Below are 25,354 nucleotides of genomic sequence, written 5' to 3' on the forward strand. Positions count from 1 at the left end.
TCAACTCTTAACGCCTCTCGAGGGATCCCTCGATGCAAGACATTGTATTTTGCTGAAAGGCATATATTTAGCATAAAGAAAAACGTGATGAGAAAGCTACAATTTGTGTGAAATCTAGAATCTTTTTCACTTTCCAAATTCCTCACCTGGTAATTCCTGACTCCGTCCCAGCATGCAGTCTGATGAGGCTGAGCCTTCAAATCTTCAATCCCAAACTGTCCAATCAAAAGGAACTGTGATTAGTTGTGCAACATCCAATTAGAGCCAGTACATGGGCAGGGACATATATGCAGTGATGCCACACAATGAACATTTAAGCTGTAGGTACCATCAAAAAAGTAGTAAATAATAAAAACAACATCAGCATAATTTCAATCAAAAAGTAATTAGTTATCCCAGGACCAGCTGCTTGTACTGAGAAGCCTGATCCTCTAGACTGATGTATTGTTTTTCATGTTGGGAACTACACTATAGATATCTTTGTAGAGGAGAATAAGACCCTTTTAAAAACCCTGATGTTTACCTCCTGAAGCCCAGTTCAGTATGAACAGTGATGGTACTAGTATTATCAAGATTCCTCAACAATTTTTTTTAAAAACCGTTTTCATATCCGAGACAAGCGTGGTCCTACTGTAGGCCAGTGTCTCCCTCTAATAAGTACTTCTACTGATGTGCCATCACATTTCTTTCAACAGTTTTTTTTCGGCTCTTAAACTGGAGAAAGTGAACTCCATTTTGATAAAACCATTCCTTTTTATTAAACCAATATGGGCTTGTGTATCCATTGTTCTTAATCACATGATGATAAACTTCTTTTCCCACCATTCCTTGTAACCACTATTAGACTCAGTTGAGTGTGCCACTTGGGGCACTAATATAGATATTTCAAACTCTTTCATATCCCCAGATTTTCCCCTGTAAATATAGCTGTGGTCTAGGCTTTACATTTACGTACCTCGATGGCTGGCTAAGTTGCCCCACTTTTTTTTTACACAAATATTTATTGATGTTTTACGGACATATGATCACAGGTTACATGCATATTCGTGTTTTGAGCACTTGAAACAATCATTTTAGCATACATTTATGTTTTTACTTGCTGTTCATGCTTATGTGTACTGTATGATAGTAAACATGATGTTATATCATTTGAGGAGTCATATCCCTATACATTCAATTGGTGTTTCTCTTGAGGAAGCATGACTATATTCCAAATTGTATATTAGTCCTGTTTTTGTGAACCTGTTCAGTACTGTAATCCAATAACCGTGCCTCGTAAATATGAACTGTATATGACAACCTAAACTGGTATTTTATTGGCATGGCATTTTCTTTTAAAATCTACACTGCACCCCCCCCCCCTACAAACGTACTTGGTCGGCTGGGTGGATTGGTACATTTGTATATTATAGAGAGGCCATTAACTGAAGGAGAGGGAGGAAAGGACTGAGACAGAAAACAGTTCCATTCAGGCGTTGCCATGTCGACCCACTTCCATATTTTGAAACAAATTTAAATGTGGCTCTGCATCGATGGCACAAGAGGATATTGTTTTTATCCATGTGGTTTGCCAATTTGGTAGTAGAAGCAACTATAATTCTAAGTTGTCAGACACGCTGTCCAGCTTCATGCCGTTCAACAGCATATTAGATTTTAAATATTTGTTAATTTACAAACATTTTTTTTCCTGGTGCTAATAGTAAGATTTAATAGGCAACAAAAGTGGGAGAATCTGTTTAATACTTTTTGAAGTCCTAAAGGTGTGTAAGAAATTAGATGGGAGTCATCAGCTAATGGTCACGTTCGTATCGTAACCACACAAAGAACCGGAGTCACCAACAACGTTGACTCAATGAGTAAAAACGCCATTTTGTTTAAAGTGACAATACAGTAATAGCAGCCTTGATTGAAACCTTTAGTTACTGAAACGGACTCAATTGCCCCACCCCTTGTATCTCTTAAATGTTGCAAGCCTTGCGATCATATGATATTGCGCGGGTCATGGAAAGGAGCGGTATCATACAGTATCTTTCACAGTTTGTAGCTAAAAACACTATCAAATCAAATGTGGACTTCAAGACAACACTGAGATGTATAGTAAAGTTCTCATTAAGGCAGCATACTTCTGAATGAAGAGATGGTAAAAAAGACCTAATTTATGGTATTAATTATCCTCCTAAAGCCAGTCTGATCTCGGCTCTTCAGAGCACTACAACTTTACTGTTGCAAAAATTGTAGGTTCATGAAATAATGAAAATAAAAAAGAATAGGCGTGTCCACATCTTTAAAATGCATATTAAGTGTAACATGAAACACTGGTTATTTCCAGATCTTATAACTAGCAGGAAAAACCTTTTACAGGTTTATAGATTTTTTTTTACGCAATCCAGAAACCTTGTTGTCGACATATTATCCAGCGGTAATGAATACTCTAGATTAGTAACTGCTACTCCACCCAAATGACCACCACCTTTAACATCATTTAACATAGGAATTATAAGCTTAGGTCTATTAGAGTAACTAAACTAGAAAGATTAAGGCTGATGTGAACAGATAAGTGGTTGCTTTCTGGAGGCAACTCTCCAAAGGAAGCAAATGGCTTCACATTTTTTATTTACATCCATTGTAAGCCATTCTTGTTGAGCATGCACCCTGGCTAAATGGTGAATTTTCAAAAACCAATAAGTATTCGTATTGTTCTATTTAGCATTCATTGGAGCTTCACTATTAGGTAGCTGGACACAAATAAAAAGACTTCGATACTGTGGTAAATAAATAAATAATTACCGGTACTATTTTTCTATGCATTAATTAAAAAGGATAGCTCAATAAATAAGAGGCAGAATCCGGGGTATCTGAGTCATATTGGCTTTAATTAGATGGCTCGAGCCAATGGACCATCGGGTTCCATCACCTGCAAAGGTTCAGGAAGGGACAGACACAGGACAAAGGGAAAAGAAAAGCCTAATGTCATATTAACATCATACAGTATATATAGTAAAACAGTACAATTGCATTGAATACAGTAGGCGTAACAAGTGACAAACGAAAGATAAGAACACATGGGCGTGAAAAGAAGGCGTGCACAGGGCGTGCACGGAGGCATGTGATGTAAACGTCACAGAAGTGTCATAAAGGGGTGGATACATGGAGGGGGCTTCACGGGCAGCTGGAACCTTTAACCTACTGGTGCGCGCAAACGGGCCATGACGTGTAACTGGGGAGAGCTGGGGGCTTTGACTTCTGGCACTAGAAGAGGAGACTAAAGTCTGGGATGTCAGGACGACATGTACCTATAGCATATCTGATATCTCGTGTTTGGAGAACATGTTGATAGAATCTAAAAGTCATCAGGGCAAAGGCTACTTGTCACTAAGGCTAGTGCATGCATATATTTCTTTATGTATTGCGTGTGCTATGAATCTTCTATGGACATTAATTCAGTAATTCTCTTGCATGGAGACAGGAAGACTAGACTTATAGATGAAGATGTTTATGCGGTTCGTTAGCTAGGAATGCGAAGCCGGGGAGCTGAACAGATAACTAGAGGCATAACATATTCTTGGCAGACAGGCAGGCAGGCCAGGCCGGGCACCGCGCTGCTTGGCAAATAGTAAGTGAAGGGTCAGGGATGCGGGAGGGGCTGCATCACTCCTCAGAGTGGTTTCAGGAGACTCGAGGCTTGAATCTGGTGTCCGGGCCCTGTGAGGCCTAGAAACGGGGACAACTCGATGATTTAACGTGTACGATGTAAAGACGTTGGCAACATAAGCCTAATACTTGTTGCTTTCAGGAGGGACTGGATAACTGACATACTATCGTTGGACACAACTGTAATTGCGTCTTTATTCGGACAAGAGGGTAAATATGCATATCGATCATGCACATACAACATACGATGGGGAACACGTAGGGACACATGACAGGGCAAAATTCAATTTTCCTCAATACAATAGATTTGGGATATCATCAAAGTCTAAGTCTGGACTCCGTGTTTAGCACAGTGCCCTATTTAGATATGGTATATGAATGATGATCAGCTGTTCAGGTGAGAGCTTGGATCGGTTATTCAAAAGAATCTTTAACTAAAAACTATCCATATACATCTTTATATGGATTCTGCAGCAGGAGCAGTTGGCTGGCTCGAGTCAGGTCACAAACTAAATGGTAGTCAGTCTAAATGTATACTGCCCAAAAGCAGAAAAGCCAGCTGCCTTTCATCCAGGCTTTCACCAGTAGCTGACAACCCTCTATCCATTTAGCTTCTTGAGCATTTGTATGCAAGTCTAAGAAGATCTAGTTATTGCTGACATTCCGATTTTGAACAGAGTGGACAGAGAGCATGAGATATTTACAATATTTTCATAGCAACATGATTAGAGCTTGATATTATTCTGGCACCTTTTTGCAAATTTATTGTTAAGTAAATCACAATAATAAAGTATTTGTTAATTAAGTACTAGTGTCAAGATTTTATGTGATTGTTATTTGAACTCTACCAGTGAAGATTAGCAAAGACGCAACTTAATGGTGTGGTTCAAGTAAAAATCTGTGTTAATATTGGCATGTTAAATATATGTTCTGGATCCCAACTTTGGGCATTAGACTTTATACGGTTGAGTGCGCAATAATGCACAGCAAACAAAAATATTATACTTTAAGAAACAATGCAGAAAACTCCTAGCAGCACAGTTGAAAGCTAAAATTACTTCTAAGAGGGTTCAATAACCCCTAGATGTGAAGGGAGAGGTCATTATAGAAGACAGTGCTACTGTATTAAACTTAAGGAAATTCTGTGAGTCCTTGTACCAGAGAATAAACGTGGCAACAGGACGTTGACGGGTTCCTTCAACCCGACCGCACGTATAAATTACTGGAGGCCAGGAAAACTGACCTAGGTAAATCCATCACCAAAGGCGAGGTCATTTCTGCTATTCAAACAGGTAAAGGCACCAGGGCCGGATGGATTCACAGTCGTTTTCAATAAACATTTCTGTGAGAACCTAATTCTATCCTTACGAGATTGCAGAATAGCTTTGGAGACACTCAAGAGATCATGAAAACAATAAAAGAAGCAAACTTAGCACTTATTCTGAAAATTGGGAAAGAACCAACACTATGCACCTCTTACAGATCCATGTCCTTGTTAAATATAGATATAAAGATCTTCAACATTCTAGCGATGAGATTAGGCAATCTTCTGCCAGGTCTAATTAACAGCCAATCTGCCTTTATCCCAGGTCAACTGCCTCACATCCTGGAAAATACCCAGAGGGAGTGCAAGATTGACCTAATGCTCTAATTGAAGGCTGAAAAGGCGTTCAGAGTGGCCTGGATGTTGGTGGAGGGACTCATCGGGGCATGGGTTTTGGTAACTACTTTTTGAATTGGGCATTGGATATTTACCTGTCACTAAGGGCATGTATCTGAGCCAACAGACTGACTTCAACTACCTTCAAAATAGAAAGGAGCACCAGATAGGGCTGGTAATTCTCCCCACTCATCTTGGCGCTCACTATGGCATTAGGAACAGAAAAGAAATTAGAAAGGTGGTGATGGGATGGGCCGCCCATAAACTAACCATGATTGTGGGTGACGTTCTGGTGTCAATATAATAACCTGTTGAATCCTGCACCCACTCCTGGAGCAGCTGGAAAGATATAGATCTGTCATGGGATTTAAGGTCCGTACAGCAAAATCTGCGGCCCTCTGCTAAATCCACAGTCAAACCAGAAAGCAGTATTGCAGACAATATGGAGGCAAGACCATAAACATCTTGAGAATTTAATTGGATCATTTCATTCACCAAGTAGTCAAAGTAAACTATGCCCAATTACAGAAAGATTTACAAAGGGATTTTTTTTTTTATAAATCTTTTTATTATTTTTAAAACAAGAAAATAAACAGACATATCCGGTGCCATATATACATACAATGATAATAGGGTGGATTGGTACAGGAACAGGATAGACATAGTGCAACAGAAAATCATCGAGAGGCCCGCGCTATTGTATACAAAATAAGATTTGCATCAGTATAATCGATAAACAGTTTAGAGGCGGATCCTCAAAACCCTCCCACCCATTAAATCAAAGCAACAGGAGAGTCATGGCAACCAGATACTAGAATTTAAGGATCAAAGTCAGGATATTTTGCCAATATTACGAGTAAAAGAAAGGCTAAGAAAAAAATTGAGAAAAAGGGAAAAAACCATATGGGCGATAACAAAAAGAAAACAATAAACCCATCCCCCCACCCTGCACCCCTGCAAACGGCTATCGCCTAACCCCCAGTAGCAGCGTGCCTGTCGCCCCAACTAACTAAGTTCTAAAAGAAGAGAACTACAAAAGTAGAAAAGTGGAGGAGGGCAGATTCGTACGGGCTCCCGGTCACCCCTCCCCCCCCGCCAGAACCAAGAATCCCCAGATTGAAATCAAGAAATCTATCGGATAACAAATATTCATCGCAATAAGGGAAACTTCAAACACCGCCCAGCCTTTCAAAAGCACAAGTTTAGCAGATCCCGTGTCCATCGATACTTGAGGTCAAACCCAGTCTTTCAATATCATCCTTGCCCCTTCCGATCAAACGTGTGAGCCTCCTCCGGACAAACCCCTTCTTCAACAGGACAGTCCGAGTACAAAGAAACTGCAATAATAATCAGAGCAGGACACAGCAGGAGAACGAAAGTGCAGTGAACACGGTCAGGTCCAGAGACTACCCTCTCCGTTACGAACTCCCAGCGTTGAGCCGTCCGCCATCCGAGCGGCGCCGATGTATAGGGGAGTGACGCAGTTTCAGTCCGATTACAGTTCTCATCAAAAGTCTCTGGAGGGGGAACATCAATTAGTCCTTCCATAGTCGGCAATGATCGTAGGCTTAACAATCCATGTGTGGCATCGAGCTTGTTCTCACCGCCCAAAACACTGGTCAAAGGCGCCGACACCTCCCATAGTACGGGGTCTGCTTCCTCCATCAAAGCGGCCATATTGGGTATCTCGGTCTTTCCCGTTTCTGGTGGTGGAGTAGGGTCCGGTCCAATTCGTACAATCTCAGACAAGCGAGCTACCATCTTCTGAATGCGGCCTTCGACGTACACATGAACTGACTCTATGGCAGTGGCGTCACTAGGGGGGTGCGGGGGGTGCGGCCCGCACCGGGTGACACCAGCACATGGGGGTGACACCAATCTGGTTGTGCTGTGTTGGCCAAACTTTGCAGCCTCGCGCCTCTGCCATTAAATGGGCGCTGCCGTCCTTTCAGAAGACTTCCTCACTCGCGCTCCGGTGGAATTTTATGACCAGAACCTTTCATTACTTAATACTGAAGGGTGTATAATCTCGCCCAGTGTCTGCTAAATTTGATTGGTAAAGGTTTATAATAGTAGCGGTTTAAGCTTAGTCATCATAATAAGCTGCCTGCCAGTGCCCGGACGTTCACACACAGTCTAGTGTCTTCTTTGTGCAATACACAGTACTTTTCAGGGGCCCTGCGCCAAGCAGCATAGTTGAAGTCGCACTCTTGTCAGTGGTGACAGAGTAGCGATAGTGTCACTTATAGTCCATTGAAATGTCACTCAATTACCCTGAAATTATGATTATGTCACACACATAAGCAATCTAAAACCTTGGCCATGCATGGAGCTGAAAAAGCGTGTCCTGCTCAAATAAAAAAAACATACGGCAGCAGCCTTATGCACTTCCGGCCACACGGGTCACTTTTACAGCATAGGACTTAAAGCACAGACCTACTCCAGGTGGGCTCATGGAGGGCTTAGGAGAAATTGACTCATGAGGGAAGGAGGGAGGAAGTGATTGTTCAGCCATGTGCAATCTGTTCTTGGTGTTCCACATAAATGCATAGAATGTTCACGTATGCCCAGACTGAATCATTTCAGAGTGTGATTCCAAACCCCACAAATGCTTTTACATCCTGAATCAGGAAGTGAACTGGGAGGTAAAAAATGTGTATCTTCACATGGTTCCTGACCTCTTTCTCTGCTAGATACTGTTGATGAGTCACATTTAGAAACCAGTTTCTCAGTGTATGTGTTTACTCTATTGTATTGTATTGTAATTGCATTTATATAGCGCTTACTACTCCTGACGAGGCGTCAAAGTCCTTTTTTGGCAATGAACACGATTTATGGTTCATTAGGTCACCGTGTTTAGTTTCTCAGCTGCAGGCGCACAACCTGACTGTTCTTTGCATGAGATCATGGACGCAGAAGGGCGCATTCTCTTTGCTGGACCCTACAATGGTCTGCAGTTGTTATCTGGAGGAAGGGGTGACACGCCTTTGCTCAGCTGTGACATAACTGCGTGAAAGACTCAACGAGGAATCAGTAAACCATCACGGATTGGAGAGACACGGTAAACTCAAGTAGTGAAACGCTCCCCGCAGTTTAACAACCATGCCGCTCCCCTCCCCGGAATCACTGTTAAGAGTGGACTCTGCAGCCAATCAGCACTTCGGTTGGCTGAGGTGAAAGGGATACTTCAATCCTAGATCACCCTCTACACAGTACGAGTCCCACACACTCCTAGAAAATGTTTAGACATATAACTGGCTCTCTGTCGACCCAGAAGTAGTGACAATACGGAGAAATGTTAATCACTGTTAAAAAATCAATACTGGACAGCAGGTTGCCTTCACGGGCGGGCCTTGTAAACTGAAGTTACGAGCAACTGAGCCAGCATTTTACATCAGCGGAGCAAAGCGGTTCTGTCATTCTGTGCTTTAGCCGAACACTGCTGAGGAAGGAACCTTCTGTTTCCATAGAATTCTTTACACTGCAAAATGTAGTTTTCCCCACCTTTTGCGCTAGCAGCACTGCCCCATCAGCCAAGCCTGGTAGGGGAGTACTGTAAGGAAAAGGCCTTGGGGGCTTGTGGCGGAGCCCCGGGGGCACCAAGAAGACCTGCTTCCTGGTCTCTTCCTCTGTTGCCGGTGTAAGGAAGGACTTTATATTCCGATGGCCCGGGACTGTGGAGGGGAACTCGGATGCAAGGAGGTGAAAGCAGGAGAGCCGAGGAGGATGACCACCAGGTAGGCGTGCCGGACGAATCAGCCTGGTCTCTGTCACAGAGGAGGTCCATGGGGTAAGTCATGAGGGGGTGACACCATGAGTTACTCGCACTGGGTGACACCAACCCTAGTGACGCCCCTGCTCTATGGCTGCCAACACAGTTCGTGGTGATGGGTCACTCTCGGTCAGTGCCACCGCTCCTCGCTCGGTGTCGGTCATGATGGCTTCCCCCAGCGAGCTCGATCTCTCAGAGGGGGACAGGCGAATAGGGAACAGACGACTGCAGAGGGGGACTTATCAGTTGTTTCGATAATATCCTGGGTCCACCACCGCAGGCGGAGACCCCAACCCAGCGAACCCCAGTGGGCCCATTACCGGGTCACCGGGCAGGACCCCCGTCCACAGCTGCAATCGTGGGTCGTCACTCCTCCTTCGACCTTCACCAAGGCAGCCGAACGTCTTCCACATCAGTCCGAAAAAATAAAAAAATAAATGTTTCCACCCCGGTTGACCGGACCCAATCACACCACCACAGCCGATGTTGTTTAACTGTAACCCGGGTGGGCCAGTACTCGAGACCCCGGCTTCCAAGCAGATCTAGGCCGCAAACTTCCACTCGACATATCTTCGTCTGCCCAACAGGTAGAAATCTCGGGATAGCACCGTTCGGGTCAAGGCAGGTTCATACACACAGTGGCTGGGCGCAAGGACAGGATAAATGACAGGATTTTCAGGCGGGAGTCGGAGGTCGGCGGAGCTGGGAGCCTACGCGGCCATCTTGGTTGCTAGCGTAGCTCCTCCCCCTACAAAGGGATTTTTAAAGCTGAACACTTCAGAGCCACTCTTGCTTGAGATAGGTAGCTACATTTGTTTTTCGATAACCAACTTTATTGAGATTTATTGACAGGAAAAAAACAGCACTGGTCAGTTCTTCCCAAGCATGATACATTAACTTTGCAGTCGCATTTGGTTGTATACGATGCACACTGTGGTCTGTGCAGACTGGAATTCTCATACAATGACAAAATTCCCTCTACCCGACCTTACCCAACCATTAGCCCCACACCGACCATGCTTGGCTGGACATCCCCTGGCTACGTACAGTGGCCTTTCTTGTGCCGCACACCACTCAATGCCTCTGTGCCATTTGACTACACTAGGTGGGGTAGGGTTTTTCCATGCGGCCGCGATGTCTCGTTTGGCCACCATAATGGCAGTACCCAAAAAGAGTTTGTCCGCCAGGGACCCGTCTAGGACGTCCATGACTCCCAGGAGCAAGTTCAAGGGACTGCGTGGTACCTCCCATCCCAGAACGTCAGTCAGTTCGGAGACCAGTGTCTCCCAATATGGGCTGAGGTGGGGACATACCCTTACTATGTGGTAGAAGTCTGCCGGTTCTGACCCACAGCGGGTGCAGGACGGAGTGGCGAGCAGCCCCGCTCGGTTGAGGGGACATGGGGTGAGGTATGCACAATGGAGATAGTACAGTTTGACCATACGGCGCCTAGCTGAAATGGTAATGTTTTTTTTTAATAATGGATGTGTACGGGGGCTGCACTCACTTAATCAATGTTTTGAATGTTTATCCAATATGTGTGCTGCGCTAGATTAGTGCCTGCTCACTGCGTGATAACAAAGTATATGGCCTGGTACAAAAACCAGGACTCTAGCGCGCACAAACAATAATTCAAATTCTCCAATAGTAAATTCAAGTTTGATTTTCTCTCATCATCAACAGTATAGCATCACAAATTCATTTGAATATCATTCGATATCATATAGTATTATATGCTCAATCAACAAATAAAAATGTTCCGTTATAAAATACATAAATCATATAATGTGTTCAACACAATTAAATAAAACCCAACCCAATGCATTTCGGGGCAAGAGCCCCTTCATCAGGGGTCTGTTACAAAAGAAAAAAGAGAGAAAGAGAAAGAAAACTGAGTTACTTCTGATGCTTGTGTGGTCTATATCATTTCTGTATGCTAGGTTGCTTAACGGTTCTTACCACAAATATAAGGTCTCATAGCCAATCGTGGATTGGATGATTATCATTCATGCGACTGCGAATGGTCTAGAGGGTGAATAAATAATAAAATAATCGGCACTTGCGTTTAGGTAAACACAAGTACCCGTGGGTACTTATAAAAAGTGCAGTTTACCTGAATCTTCACGTGTGTGCGAACTGTAATGAAAAAGTGCATAATATTCAAGGTTAGGAGAAACCTTAAAAAAAACGTGCTCTGCGCGATGTTTACAAAGGTATATAGTGGTGCTCACCTGGATTGAAATAGTTATAAGCAGTAAATCCTGTGAAATTTAAAAAGAAATCTAATGAGCATCATTTAATGCATTAACGTTTTCTGTTAATGACTATGCTCTCCTGAATAAGAAAATCGAGTTTACCTGCTGACCTTTAGGCAGCGTATATCTCCGTCGTTTAGTTAGTTGACCCGTCGCACTGCAGATAGATAAAATGAAGATCTTCAAAGAACGGTTCCCGTGAGCCCGGGATATTAATAAAGATCTAAGTATCTGCTCTAAACTTAGAGGTTACCATTAAACGCGAGGTCGTCTCCGTGAATACAGCCTCATCACGCGTCTACATCGACCGAGTCTAATCCTTTCTCTGTTGCTTATTTGCTTGTTGTTACGAGTGTAGCAATAAAAGAAGGACTCCTTAATGTTGTGATTAGACCGACGCCATTACTAAACGTTGCAGATTCATACTCGCTCGATAGTGAAAGATGCGAGATCTCACTATAGTTCATGAGGTGTATGTCAGGAGTGTGATAATAGAAAAGAGAATAAACATAAAAAAGAAAAAAAGAAAATAAAACAAATTATGACAGCTATAAAAAATAACAACATAACACAGCAGTCATTATTTGCATTTTCCGGCCTATTTACAATCTTATGCGATAAGAGTGATCACTCAGCATATTACCCATTTACTAGCTAGGTGTTGTTTGTTTATGTTTGTGAATTGTGGTCAGTGTGTAATTGTGTCTATTGAGCACTCGTATCACTGCGAGGGTCCTGTGGTTTGAATGTTTATAAAAAAAAAGCCATGAAATGGGCCCTACTGAGAGTAGATAAACCCGAAGAGCAAAAATATCTGATCATGCAATTATTAGAATTCTGTTTGGAGAACAGTTACTTCACATGGCTTAATGACTACTACATCCAGCTCACCGGGACGGCAATGGGATTTCCGGGGGCATGTATTTATGGTAATATATTCATGGCAAAATTCGAATTAGACTACATTCTTGAAGATTGTACCTGGCAGGAAGGCCTTGTATACTACAAACGTTATATCGATGATGTTTTCTTAATTTGGAGACGGTCAACCCTGGAACTCAAGCAGAACATTGAGAGCTTGAATCTAGCCAACCCGAGGATTCAATTCACACATAACATCAGTGCAACATCCTTACCATTTCTGGATGTGATGGTAGAAATAGTTGATGGCTCAATCCAAACAAGACTCTACAAAAAAGCAACTGATAAGAACACGGCTTTACTTTATGGCAGCTTTCATCCGGCTGCTCTAATTAACAATCTTCCCATTTCTCAGTTTATGAGGATAAAACGGATATCATCGGATGAAGTACAATGCGAGAGAAGTTTGGAAGAACAAAAACATAGATATCTAGACAGGGGATACCCCAAAAAATTGCTAGAAGCACACATGGATAAAATCAAAGCAATCCCAAGGAATGATCTTTTGCAAAAGAAACCAAAACTAGCCAATAAAAGGATGGTCTTTGTATCTAAGTATTCTACAGCGTCTAGAGACATAAAAAGAATAATTTTAAAAAGATGGGAGATCTTACAAGTGGAAAAAGATTTTGGTACACTGTTCACCGATAAGCCCCTGTTTGCTTATAAAAGAGCACAAAATTTGAAGGAGTTATTAAACCAACCTCTAAGAGATGGGAGACAGCCACAAGAAGCATACAAAGGAACAACTAGATGCTTTAACTGTAAGAATTGCAACAATGCCATATTGGGGAATACTTTACTAGATCCACGTACAGGTGAAAAAATACCATTGAGGCACACTAGGAATTGTAACTCAGAACATGTGGTATATTCAAATAAATGCCCATGTGGACTCTTGTACGTCGGGAAAACTGACAGAAAAATAAAAGTGCGATTATCTGAGCACAAAAGTCGGATTCGCAACAAAAACTGCACCTTTCCGTTGGCTAAACACTGGATCAACACAGGGCACACTTTAGCTCAACTCAGATTTCAAATTATTGAGCTGATCCCACAGCCACTAGGCCAAGACAATGCGAAGACCCTTCTCCAGAGGGAAGCCTTTTGGATTCGTAAACTACAAACTTTGACCCCCAATGGGCTCAATGATAAAATGGAAATGATTTTTTTTTTTTTATAAACATTCAAACCACAGGACCCTTGAGGGATTCAACCTCGCAGTGATACGAGTGCTCAATAGACACAATTACACACTGACCACAATTCACAAACATAAACAAACAACACCTAGCTAGTAAATGGGTAATATGCTGAGTGATCACTCTTATCGCATAAGATTGTAAATAGGCAGGAAAATGCAAATAATGACTGCTGTGTTATGTTGTTATTTTTTATAGCTGTCATAATTTGTTTTATTTTATTTTTTTATTTTTTATGTTTATTCTCTTTTCTATTATCACACTCCTGACATACACCTCATGAACTATAGTGAGATCTCGCATCTTTCACTATCGAGCGAGTATGAATCTGCAACGTTTAGTAATGGCGTCGGTCTAATCACAACATTAAGGAGTCCTTCTTTTATTGCTACACTCGTAACAACGAGCAAATAAGCAACAGAGAAAGGATTAGACTCGGTCGATGTAGACGCGTGATGAGGCTGTATTCACGGAGACGACCTCGCGTTTAACGGTAAGCTCTAAGTTTAGAGCAGATACTTAGATCTTTATTAATATCCCACGGGAACCGTTCTTTGAAGATCTTCATTTTTTCTATCTGCAGTGCGACGGGTCAACTAACTAAACGACGGAGATATACGCTGCCTAAAGGTCAGCAGGTAAACTCGATTTTCTTATTCAGGAGAGCATAGTCATTAACAGAAAATGTTAATGCATTAAATGATGCTCATTAGATTTCTTTTTAAATTTCACAGGATTGACTGCTTATAACTATTTCAATCCAGGTGAGCACCACTATATACCTTTGTAAACATCGCGCAGAGCACTTTTTTTAAGGTTTCTCCTAACCTTGAATATTATGTCCTTTTTCATTACAGTTTGCACACATGTGAAGATTCAGGTAAACTGCACTTTTTATAAGTACCCACGGGTACTTGTGTTTACCTAAACGCAAGTGGCGATATGTTTATTTTATTATTTATTCACCCTCTAGACCATTCGCAGTCGCATGAATGATAATCATCCAATCCACGATTGGCTATGAGACCTTATATTTGTGGTAAGAACCGTTAAGCAACCTAGCATACAGAAATGATATAGACCACACAAGCATCAGAAGTAACTCAGTTTTCTTTCTCTTTCTCTCTTTTTTCTTTTGTAACAGACCCCTGACGAAGGGGCTCTTGCCCCGAAATGCATTGGGTTGGGTTTTATTTAATTGTGTTGAACACATTATATGATTTATGTATTTTATAACGGAACATTTTTATTTGTTGATTGAGCATATAATACTATATGATATCGAATGATATTCAAATTAATTTGTGATGCTATACTGTTGATGATGAGATAAAATCAAACTTGAATTTACTATTGGAGAATTTGAATTATTGTTTGTGCGCGCTAGAGCAATGTTTTTTTTGAGCCATCAGGGCATCATGCCAATCCTAGTCTTCCAACGGGCCCAACCATGCCTCCCATTGGTGTCTTAGCGAGTTAAGTGTGATTGGGCTGTTGTTGGTCAATGAGGTGTAGATCCTCGATATCCCACCCTTTCCCAGATTACCCATCTTGATTTGGGCCTCCAGAGAACTGAATTCTGGAAGCGAAGTGCCTGTGGGTATGTGCGAGGTCAGTGCATGGCGAAGCTGTAGGTATTTGTAAAACTGTGACGGGTGAAGGGAGTAGATGGTCTGTAGGTCTTGGAAAGAATGTATGCGGTCCCCTTTCAATCTGTCACCAAACTGTGATACACAGATTAGGTCCCATTTCTTGAAGCCTTCTAATGTCCCCACCTCCCTAAGCCTAGCGCCGTGCCACAGAGTTTAGTGTCCCAGTGTATATAGCGTAAGGCGGAACGCCAAGCAAGTAAGACCGCCCGAGTCACTGTGGGTAGTGCAGTAGGTATTGGGTCATTGTCTGGATCTGGGACAGACCCAGCCCCTCCAGTTCAACCCTGTAGGCCGGGTTTGGACCAGCCACCATTGACCCAGTTGCGCAGGACTAGTAGGCCAGTTGCCAGGTAGTACAAGTAGAGATTGGTCATACCCATGCTTCCATCAAAAGGCGGTATTTGGCAGTGGGCAAGGGCCATACCCAGCCTCGAATTGCCTCAAAGGAACGTTGTGGCAAGACTGTCCAGCTCCCTGAACCATCTTCGCGGGAGATGAAACTGGGTGTTCTGGATGATATACGGGAAACGAGGAGGATCATAATTTTCAACAGGGCAATTGTCCCCATGGGGTTGACTGGGAGAGTCTGCCAACCACGGAGGTCCTCTTTGGTTTCCTTGACTAGCGGGGTAAGGATGAGTGACCATGCCAGGTCTGGGAGCAGCACGACACAAATACCGAAGTACTTAAATGACTGACATCATATGGGGAGAGTTGACTGCCAGTCAATGCACTCCCCTGATAAGTGAAGGGGCACTAAAGTCGATTTGGCAGGGTTCAGATACAGGCCTGACACCTGCTCAAAGGTGCGGAGGAGCTGTAGGCATCTTGGGCCTGGCCATGCTGGGTCAGCTAGGAAGAGCAGGACATCATCCACGTAAAGAGCAATTCAGTCCTCATGCGAACCCTGCCATCTCCATCCCTGGATTTGTTCAGCCGTCCGAATGAGGGACAATAGTGGCTCCATCTCGAGGGCAAAGAGGAGGGGTGATAGGGGACATCCCTGCCTCGTCCCTCTTCTGATAGGAAACATCCCAGAAAGGGCTCCGTTGATGAGCACCCGTGCCATGGGTCTGGAGTACAGGGCTCGGACCAAGTGATGGAAGCGATGGCCCATACCTGCTGCGCTTAGCACGTCCTCCAGGTATCGCCAATCGACCGTATCAAAGGCTTTCTCGAAGTCAATTAGCAGGAGCGCTAAATAAGGGGAGAGTAGATGGCGGTGCGCTAGGGCCAGATGAAGGCGTCAAAGGCAATATCTCAAACTGCGCGAGGGCATGAAGCTGCACTGGGTGGACAAGTTTGCAGAGGACTGGTCTTAGTCATTGGGCTAGGATCGTAGCATATATTTTAACTTCTGTATTTATTAAAGAAATTGGACGATTGTCCGAACAGGATGGTGAAGGGGGATGACGACCACAATTGCTACATCCTTTTCTTTTTTTTTTTCTTGGCATTTATAAGACTTACAAAGTCAACATTAAATAAGAAAATTGACCGTTGCACAACAACATCCATTTTCCAGCCTAAACACAGTATAATAGATTACAAAGATAGACATTTTATGATACTTACAGTACATGCATTTAGTCAATCTGGTACGATTTTAAATAGTCGACTAAATATATCCAATAATCTCTGGGCCTTGAGCTCGCTGGCAGTTCCTCCTCATACGTCAACAGGTGCTACATCGGTTTCTGGAGGGAATGCCCCTGTCTCTGCTACTTCGGCATAGAGGCCATGGAGGTGGGGTATTAGTAGATCTCGGTATGAGGCGTAATACTCCTATGGGAAGTCATTTGGCCCGGGCGTCTATCCGGCAACAACCAGGGAGATGGTCTGTCCTATTTCCATCCACGTGAGGGAGAGGTCTAGACTGGCCACTTCGGATTTAAGGAGCCGGGGGAGTTGGATCGCCCCTAACCCGGACCGGACATTGCAGGAGCTGGGGTCTCGGGCCGGGCTGCTGAGTAAAGCCGAGAGTAATAGTCGGCGAAGGCTTGGGCGACAGAGGTTGGTGCTCAGTGAGTGACGCCTGAGGTCTTGGATCTCTGGGACTATACGCTTCACCAAGGAGTAGGATGTCAGCCTATGGAGTATCTTTCCGTTTTTGTCTCCCCTACCATATACGCGGGCAATTGAGGACCTCCAAGGCAGTTTTGCAGAGTCCAGTAACAGTTGTTTGATTTCATCTCTCTGTAGCACGAGCTGCCTCTTTCCCCTGTCACGTGTGGTTTCGGATGAGGCCTGCTCCAGGCGGGTCGCTTGGGCTTCGAGGAGGGGGAGTCGGCTATCCTGCGCCAATCGCTTGGCTTTAAGCTGTCCCCTAGCGAAGCTTTAGATGGTGGCCTTGCTGGCCTCCCAGAGAGTGCCCGGGGAAGGGACTGTGTTTTGGTTAGAGAGAAAGTATTGTTGAAGTTTGTCTCCAACCGCCTTTCGGAATTTGCAATCTTTGAGGAACCAGGCGGTCAGCCTCCAGATGGGGTGTAGTGTGCCTGCAGGGTCCCCTAGTATGAGGAGAAGCAGCGAGTGGTTTGAGATGCACCGGGGGAGGATGCTAATGTCTGAAGCACTTCGGCACTCGGGGCAGGCATGAAGACCATGTCGATACGTGCGTGGTGCACCATGCAGGTGTGAGTATATTGGGAAGTTCTGGGGTTCCATTTCTTCCAGACGTCGCATATGCCCAGGTGAGCCGCCCATTCTGTCAGTCTCTTTGCACATGGAGTCCTGTTTGGGGAGGGTGTGCCTGTGATGTCTAGGTTTTGCTGCATAACCAGATTGAAGTTGCACCTGATCACTGTCAAGCCCAGGGGTAAGGAAGATCTACTGTCGCTAGCAGCTTTCAGGGTGGTTATTAGGGTAGCCAGAGGCACGTAAAATGACACTAGGTTGATGACCGCTCCACCCAATGTCCCGGTCAGGGCCACAAAGTGGCCGTGCGGGGAAACGTCATTTACAACGCGGTGTTTACACTGCACGACCTTTTCCACGCAGCTATTACAACGCAAGTCGTTACTATGACTTGCGCTGGATGGCACTGTGGGATAAGGAATGTTGTACTTTTATATTCCAACACCTTCCCTACTGTTACGGGGACTGGTGTTGGAATATAAAATTATAAAATTCCTAAATCCCGCCCTCCAACGCAAGTCGTTGTAACGACTTGCGTTGTAAAATCTGCTATGTCAAGTACCGCGATCTAAAAGATCGCGTTGTACTGACATATATCCGGCCGTGCGGGTCTCCAGTCACATTAGTAGGTACGAAGGGGAGGGCGTGCCCAGGAAGGATTGCTACCCCACGCGAGCCATGTTCAAAACCAGTGTGCCAGACCGTCAAACCCATGTCTTGTGCGGAAGGGACAGTGGTTACCCAGAACGTTTGTCTCTTGGAGCAGAAGGGCGTCGGAAGTGTGTCTGTGGGTGTATCTCAGGACTGCTATGCACTTAACCCTGTCTAAAAGGCCACTGGCGTTCCAAGATAGGACTCGGAGTGTTCCCCCTTATATGGTGTATACGTCATGGTCGGCGTATGGACCCAGGGGGAACATGATGCTGCTGGCCTGGAGGGTCGGTCGGACAGGTCTGTGGGTAGGCATGTGTGGAGGCCTAATTGTCTGGCACGAGAGCCGTGTGTGTGCTTGTTCAGAGTGAGAGATTGAGTGCTGCGGTTGTTTAACGAAGATAAAACAGAACTTGGGACAACGGTCCCGAACCCTCCCCCCTACCCTATACTTCAGGAATGGAAGCATCTGTCGCCCTGATAACAGTGGTTCTAACAGAACTAAACTACAGAACTTAGTATGGAAGCTGCGTGGTGGACCCCTCCATATATCAGGATATATTCATCTCAACGATTGAATCCAGTTGGATACATCGGCACTTCTGGACAGTTCAGCCTGGTTTCCCGGGTAGTTTCCACTATGCGCGTATCAGCTCGGATTGTGGTCTGCTTGTCTTTAGATTGTCAGGTTTCGGGAGAGATTAGGGTCCGTGGACCCAGTGTTATGACTGGCAGCAGCGGGCCAGGCAGACAGACCTCTTCAAGCACCTCGACCCATGCGGGAGTGGGTGCACCGCCTCCGGGACTAGGGGCTTGCAGGCGGCACAATGCCAGATCGGGGCAAATGGGGAGTGTGCTCCTTAGTCAACCAGGACCAGGCCGACTAAGGTGATTCAAAGAAGTGGGTTTTGTCTTGGAAAATGACCTAGAGGCGGGCAGGGAAAAGCAGCCTGTATTGGAGGTTAAGTGCACATAATTTCTGTTGGACCTCTGTGTAGGATCGCTGCTGGGCCTGTACTTCCCTGGTGTAGTCTTGGAAAATTATTATATTGTGTCTTTGATAGGTCAGCGTTGCTTGAGACCGGGCCATTTGTAGGATTGTATCCCTATCCTTGAAATTGAGAATCCTACAAATAATTGGCCGGTGGGGGGCACCCGGAAGTGGCTTGGGTGCCAGCCATCGATTGGCCCACTCCACTGCGAACCATGCCCACATTGCACCCTCTGGTATCCAAGACCCGATCCAGTTCTCATTAAGGGTCACCATTTGGCCATGTTCTGCCCTTTCGGGAAAGCCCACAAATTGGTGGTTGTTGCGCCTCGTTCAGTTTTCTGCATCTTTAGCCCTCTTATGCAGTTCCTTCGTGTGGGATCGAAGTTGCAAGACTTGTTCTTTCAACTGGTGTACTTCGTCCTCAACCGGGGAAGGACGGGATTCGGCTTCCAATATGCCGGCCGTGGCATTGGGGAGGTCTTGCCTTATGAGGGCCATGTCAATTCGTACCTTGCCTATTTTGTTTTCAACAGAAGCCTACAAACAGCATATGGCCTGGAACATTGCGTTAAGGTCTCCTTCTCGGAGGGGATTTTTCTCACTGATGGCTTCGGCAGGTCCGGGCTGTTGTAGTGTATTGGACGATTCTGATTTGTGTCGTGGGTTGCTTCGTTCCTCTGTCTTCCCCCATGATGAATGGAAGTTAGGGCCATTCTGGGGCCACCTGGCCAGCCGCTGTTCGGAGATGTAGAACTGATCGTAGGCATGTCCCCTGTCAGTCATGGGGGTTCATATCTGGATCTCTTCAGAGAGGGGGGCGTGTGGTCGGGTGCATCTTTCGCACCTTCAGACGAGCGGAAGCCCCCTTGGTCGCCCCCCCCGGGAGTAAGGCCAGGGCTTCTGAGGACCCCGGACTCTCAGCCGATGTGTGCGTTCTCTGGGGAGGGGGCTCCTGACTAGCAACTGACGAGCGGAAGCCCCCTTGGTCGCCCCCCCGGGGAGTAAGGCCAGGGCTTCTGAGGACCCCGGACTCTCAGCCGATGTGTGCGTTCTCTGGGGAGGGGGCTCCTGACTAGCAACTCTCCTATTTCTTCCTTCATGTGGTAGTCTTTCAGGGGGTGCTGAGGGGGTGGCAGTCTTTTTACTATTTCCTCTCAGATCTGCCTCTTCATTTGAGATAGCCTCACATTGACGTGGAATTTCTATTCGTCTTGTGTTGTGGAAGAGCCAATACTAAGCTAGACCTGGCTTCTCCCCGGGGGGGGGGGGGGGGGGGGGCGCTGGAAATGTCGCACTCCCTTTGGCTGCGCCCAGGCCACAGTGTCTGGTGCTCTCTCTTTCTTTCTTCGGTCTTCATCTGACCACAGCGGGGGGGGGGGCGGAAGGGCTCCTACCTCCGGTGTAGCATTATTGCTGTTGTGGGGCCAAGTGCCTCTCTGTAGAGTGCACCCAACCAGACTACGGAATGCCTTATGGTTTCTTCCTCGATGGTTTCTTGTCCACCACCAGTGCGGGTCCCACGCTGCGCGCCTAGCGGAGGGGGGGCTACCTCTACTGCAGGTCTCTCCTTGAGGCCGTCCCCAGGGCAGCTCCGCGTCTGCTTCCTCGAGGTGTATTGGGCCTTAGGGTACTGTATTCAGAGCCTCAATATCTCCTCCCAGGCTTGCACCAGTGCTGGGGAAGCAGAGGCCCACTTTGTAACTCCCAAACTATCCTCGGGTTGGGTAGCAGACACTGTCTGGTGCACCAGTCCTCCTGCGCTGCAGTGGGAACAGGTACGGGCCCATGCTTCTCAATCATGTCCAGGCCGGACACTCATCAGTGTCTGATAGCGGATCGGGGGGCTCCTGGACTCTGCCATCCTCTGAGCCGGTCCAAGGTCTCTTGGGGGGGTCCTCCGTGTCCCGCCGCTGTAACTCAGAGTTGCAAGGCAGGCTCCGTCGCCTTGCTGGCCTGTCCCCTCATGCTACCTGCTCTCCACCCCTTAGAGGCGTTTTCAGTGTCAGGCAGGGTGGGGGGAAATAAAAAACAGGAGGAAATTTCTTTAACCCCTTGCGTGCTGCCGTCACCCGTCGCAAGCACTACTTTCGTAGTGCTGCGCACGACCAACGGCCAACGCGGCCCTGCCCGCTCAAGGAAACGCCCACACCGCGGCAGAATTACCGCCGTGGTTAATGGGTTAAATAACTGCATTTGTCAACATACATTTGTGGTACAATGCTAATATTTGTCAGTGGATGTACCGTTATGTAATATTTGGCAACTTAAATAGCTAAAACATGACAGACATCAAAGTATGAGTGCGCATCTACCATTTAAATAAATATGAAAATGTACAGTTTTACAACTACGTTTATACACAAAACACAAAATAAATATAGATACATACAGATAAAATGGCCCAAAAATAAATATGGATAAATACAGATGGAAATAAAAACATTTTTTTTAAAAATACCATAAAACCGGGAGCCCTAATTATAATCCTCATCTACCACATGAGCCACAGGTTATTGTGGGACACAGTGGCAGACGAGAGGGTTGACAACATTCCCATCACCCTTCAGACTGCTATGTTTCCACCCAGAGTTCACTCCGGGCCAACTGCAAAACACATTTCCAAAGTGGAAGGAAAATAAATGTGTGATGGTATTGTCCCTATTTTTAAATTGCAGAATCAAACAATTTGAGCATCTCTAATGCCAATACAACCACCTGAAACAGAAAGGGTGTCCTAATTCCGGGTGAAACACAGGGTCATACAGCACGGGATTTGAGAAGAGGCCCCAGGGCAACGGACTACTTTTAAGAAATAGATAAAAGGAGTCATTAACAACAAACACATCATGACAGCCATTTGCAAACACCTGTTAAGCATAACCCACGCCACAAGACACCAGCTCAAATTAATTGAAAGCAGGAATTAGGAAGGACTCTAACAGGTAGGGAATGGGAGAGGCTACATTCAGGGCAAGAACAGCATGCATCTGTAAAATAAGAGAAACTCAATATAAACTCCTAACCTATTGGTATATAACCTACAAAGAATAGCAGAATGTGATAGGTTGACAAGGAACACATGTTGAAGATGTAGAGCAATGGGTACCCTCTCTCACCTGCTATGGCACTGCCCTAACCTGAGTCAGTACTAGGAGTAGATTATTAGTGAATTAGAATCAGAGAGGCAAGGACCCGATCCATGCAGCAGCCATATCTTCACACCTCAACACAAAGATCCAATCGCCAGAATCTCCCACTGGACCTCCAGCTATCTCCTCTCCCTCACAGGGCACAATGGTCTTGGCAAGCAGGTGGGCGCTGGTGTTCCAGGCTCAGGTGGTCTTGAAGTCCCTGCGTGATGTCCCCTCATTTTGGGGCGGCGCCCTCGAGCTCCCCTTCTTGTAGTCCATTTTCAGACACCAAATATGATTTACAGTCTGAGTCTTTGAAGTTTTTGTTAGAAGTCCGCTTCTTTTTGGAGTTCCCTCTCCTCTGCCCTCTCTTCTCCCAGAAAAAAAGTCTGTCACAGCAGGAGTGAAACCAAATCTGATAGCCCCACAACACAGGCCATGGCAGGGAGTATAAATTCACACCTGGATGTTAGCCACAGTGATATGCGTAACAAAAGGTTACCCCAGGGCCTCAGACTTAATCTTTATGATTCTCTTATCAGACCCATTTCCTTCCTGGGAGAGAGGAGTCAGATACCAGGCCCCTTTCCCCTAACCTCTCTCTGTATCAAAGCGCACAATTTGAAGTGTACTGAAGAACTTGGCTCTCCCTTCCCTCCAGTGCGTCTCAGCCTGTTTACAGGCATGCAGCAATCTACAAATCGGTCTGAGGGGATTCCTCTACAATCTCGCCTCATGTTCCTCCAGTCTGGGCCCCTTGTTCTCCCAAATTGGAACCCAGACTCTTCCGTGTATTGTAGCATTCACAGGCACATATAAACCCAGCACATACATATTACATCACTCCACACCAAACCGATGTAGCCCAACAGTGAATTAAGCACACATCAGCAAAACGTTGAATGAGTGAGCCTCTAGACCTCATTCAGGTGACACAGGTAAAAAAAGACCTGTTCACACTTACTGATCACTATATGGTATGCTCCCACCACATCGCTCATGTGCTTAACTCCTGTTAAAAGCAGCGGCCTTTCACCACTATGAAGGTAGCGCTCTGGGTGCCCCTCCTAGTCCAAAAAGATCACAGTCCATGAGACAGACCTATGTTACACCGCACACGAATGATGTGTGTTCGCCCATGACAACAAAAATCAACATTAGGGTTCCAAACATCATTACAGCTACGGCACTCAGGGCAGAGGTGCAATTCCATCACCATGCGAGGGACCTTTCCTTTCCAACAAACAGTTAAGAAACTAAACTAAAGATACGTTCTCTGTTACATTTGCATGTGTTAATGGAAAGGACTGTATTTCTGTATTCATCTGAATTATGTAGAATAATAAGACCAAAGCTGAAGCTTTTTCTCAGCACAACTTGACAATTACGCAATGGGTCTCAGTCTGGCATTCTTACTTGATACCTTCAGATGGACAAAACATAGAATATTTACTGACAATGCAATAGCCCTCTGCTGCAGGAGTGTGGAAAAGCGAGAAAGAAAAAGACCGCAACCCAGTAGACTTCCGAGTACATGAACCAACCAAGTAGGCAATGGAGCTTTGGGTTGTGCTAATCCTTTCGGAAAACTGTTTGATTTTTTAAAATTTGTATTCATCTGAGAGAGGTATTACACCCATTGCTTATTCATTATACAACGTCAATTACTTCCATTAACATCGTAATTAATTTCCTATTTTAAAAAGAGGTTCAGGTAATGACAGATCAAAAATAAATACAAACTTAATTGTTCCCCAGTTTTCCATAATCCTGGTATATTTACCCTACCCCAAGCAACCAATTTGTTATTGGGAACCACAGTTTCCTCCCCCCACCTTTTGGCCTGATGACCCTTACATTCGTAAAGTGCTTGTTCCAATTTATAGATGGCAATTAAACGGGCCAACCACTCATGGAACCCAGGGGGCTCCGAGTCCTTCCATCTGGTTGCGATTATTAGCCTGATAACCGTGACTGAGATAAATACAATACCGATCTGGCCTCAGTCCAGCCCTATACTGTTATCATGCCCCACCATCATAAGCGAGGGGGTTAGGCCCACACTTCTGCCCAAAATCTTCTCCCAAAATGTTTCCAATTCCCTTTTTAACGGGTCTAACTTGGAGCAGCCATAAAACATATTTACGCCTCTGCTGGTCCGATCCCCACACCTGGGGCATTTATCATCCCCCCTTTTCCCCCAATTGAATAGTTGGCAGGGGTTTAATATAGGTTAAAAATAGTCTTCAAATGTGGCACCTTTAGGTTAGCTGGTAGAAGCATTCTTTTTGCCAGCATCAATGACATATCTATATCTATATCTTCATTTTCTAAACTGCTGGCCCATTTCATCTCAGTTTTCTCCATATCATCAGGGGCTTCCTCCATCATAATACCATACAACCATATAAATGTGTTTTTTTACAGATAGATCCCCCCAGAGTCTCAAGCAATGGAATCTTTGCACTTGAAATCACCTGCCCCCATTTACAAAAGAATCCCTTAAATTGTAGGTATTTAAAATAATGCCTGTCGGGGATTCCATACTCTCTCTGCAAGTCGGGAAAAATATATAGTTTTTTTTTTATTTCAAAAAACCTTTATTGATGATTAGCACGGTACATCAGTGTGATAAACAACAGCAAAGTAACTGTTGGAGCAATAAACAAAAGATTGACACCTTCCCATGCCTTCGGCTCAAATATACATGAATTGAAAGGGAATGAAAAACAATACAATATATCCCCATCCCCTAAACAACCTATGTGCAATGTATAGACAATAAAGAAAAAGCACCGTACTGAAGTACAATCCATGACACTTAAAGCAAC

The 25,354-nt window shown here is 45.0% G+C and overlaps 1 protein-coding gene across 3 annotated transcripts in view; it reads right to left on the reverse strand.

Moving 5' to 3' along the window:
- The window catches only part of THYN1 (thymocyte nuclear protein 1), a 190,409-nt gene that overhangs the window by 32,140 nt on the left and 132,915 nt on the right, over positions 1–25,354 (reverse strand). For all 3 annotated transcript variants that reach the window (XM_078683869.1, XM_078683871.1, XM_078683870.1), the window contains one exon: positions 147–215. In XM_078683869.1, the coding sequence (XP_078539995.1) occupies positions 147–215 (69 nt within the window). The remainder of the gene's footprint in view (positions 1–146; positions 216–25,354) is intronic.

The sequence above is a fragment of the Lissotriton helveticus genome, chromosome 3_1 (assembly GCF_964261635.1).
Source record: "Lissotriton helveticus chromosome 3_1, aLisHel1.1, whole genome shotgun sequence".
Classification (NCBI taxonomy): domain Eukaryota; kingdom Metazoa; phylum Chordata; class Amphibia; order Caudata; family Salamandridae; genus Lissotriton; species Lissotriton helveticus.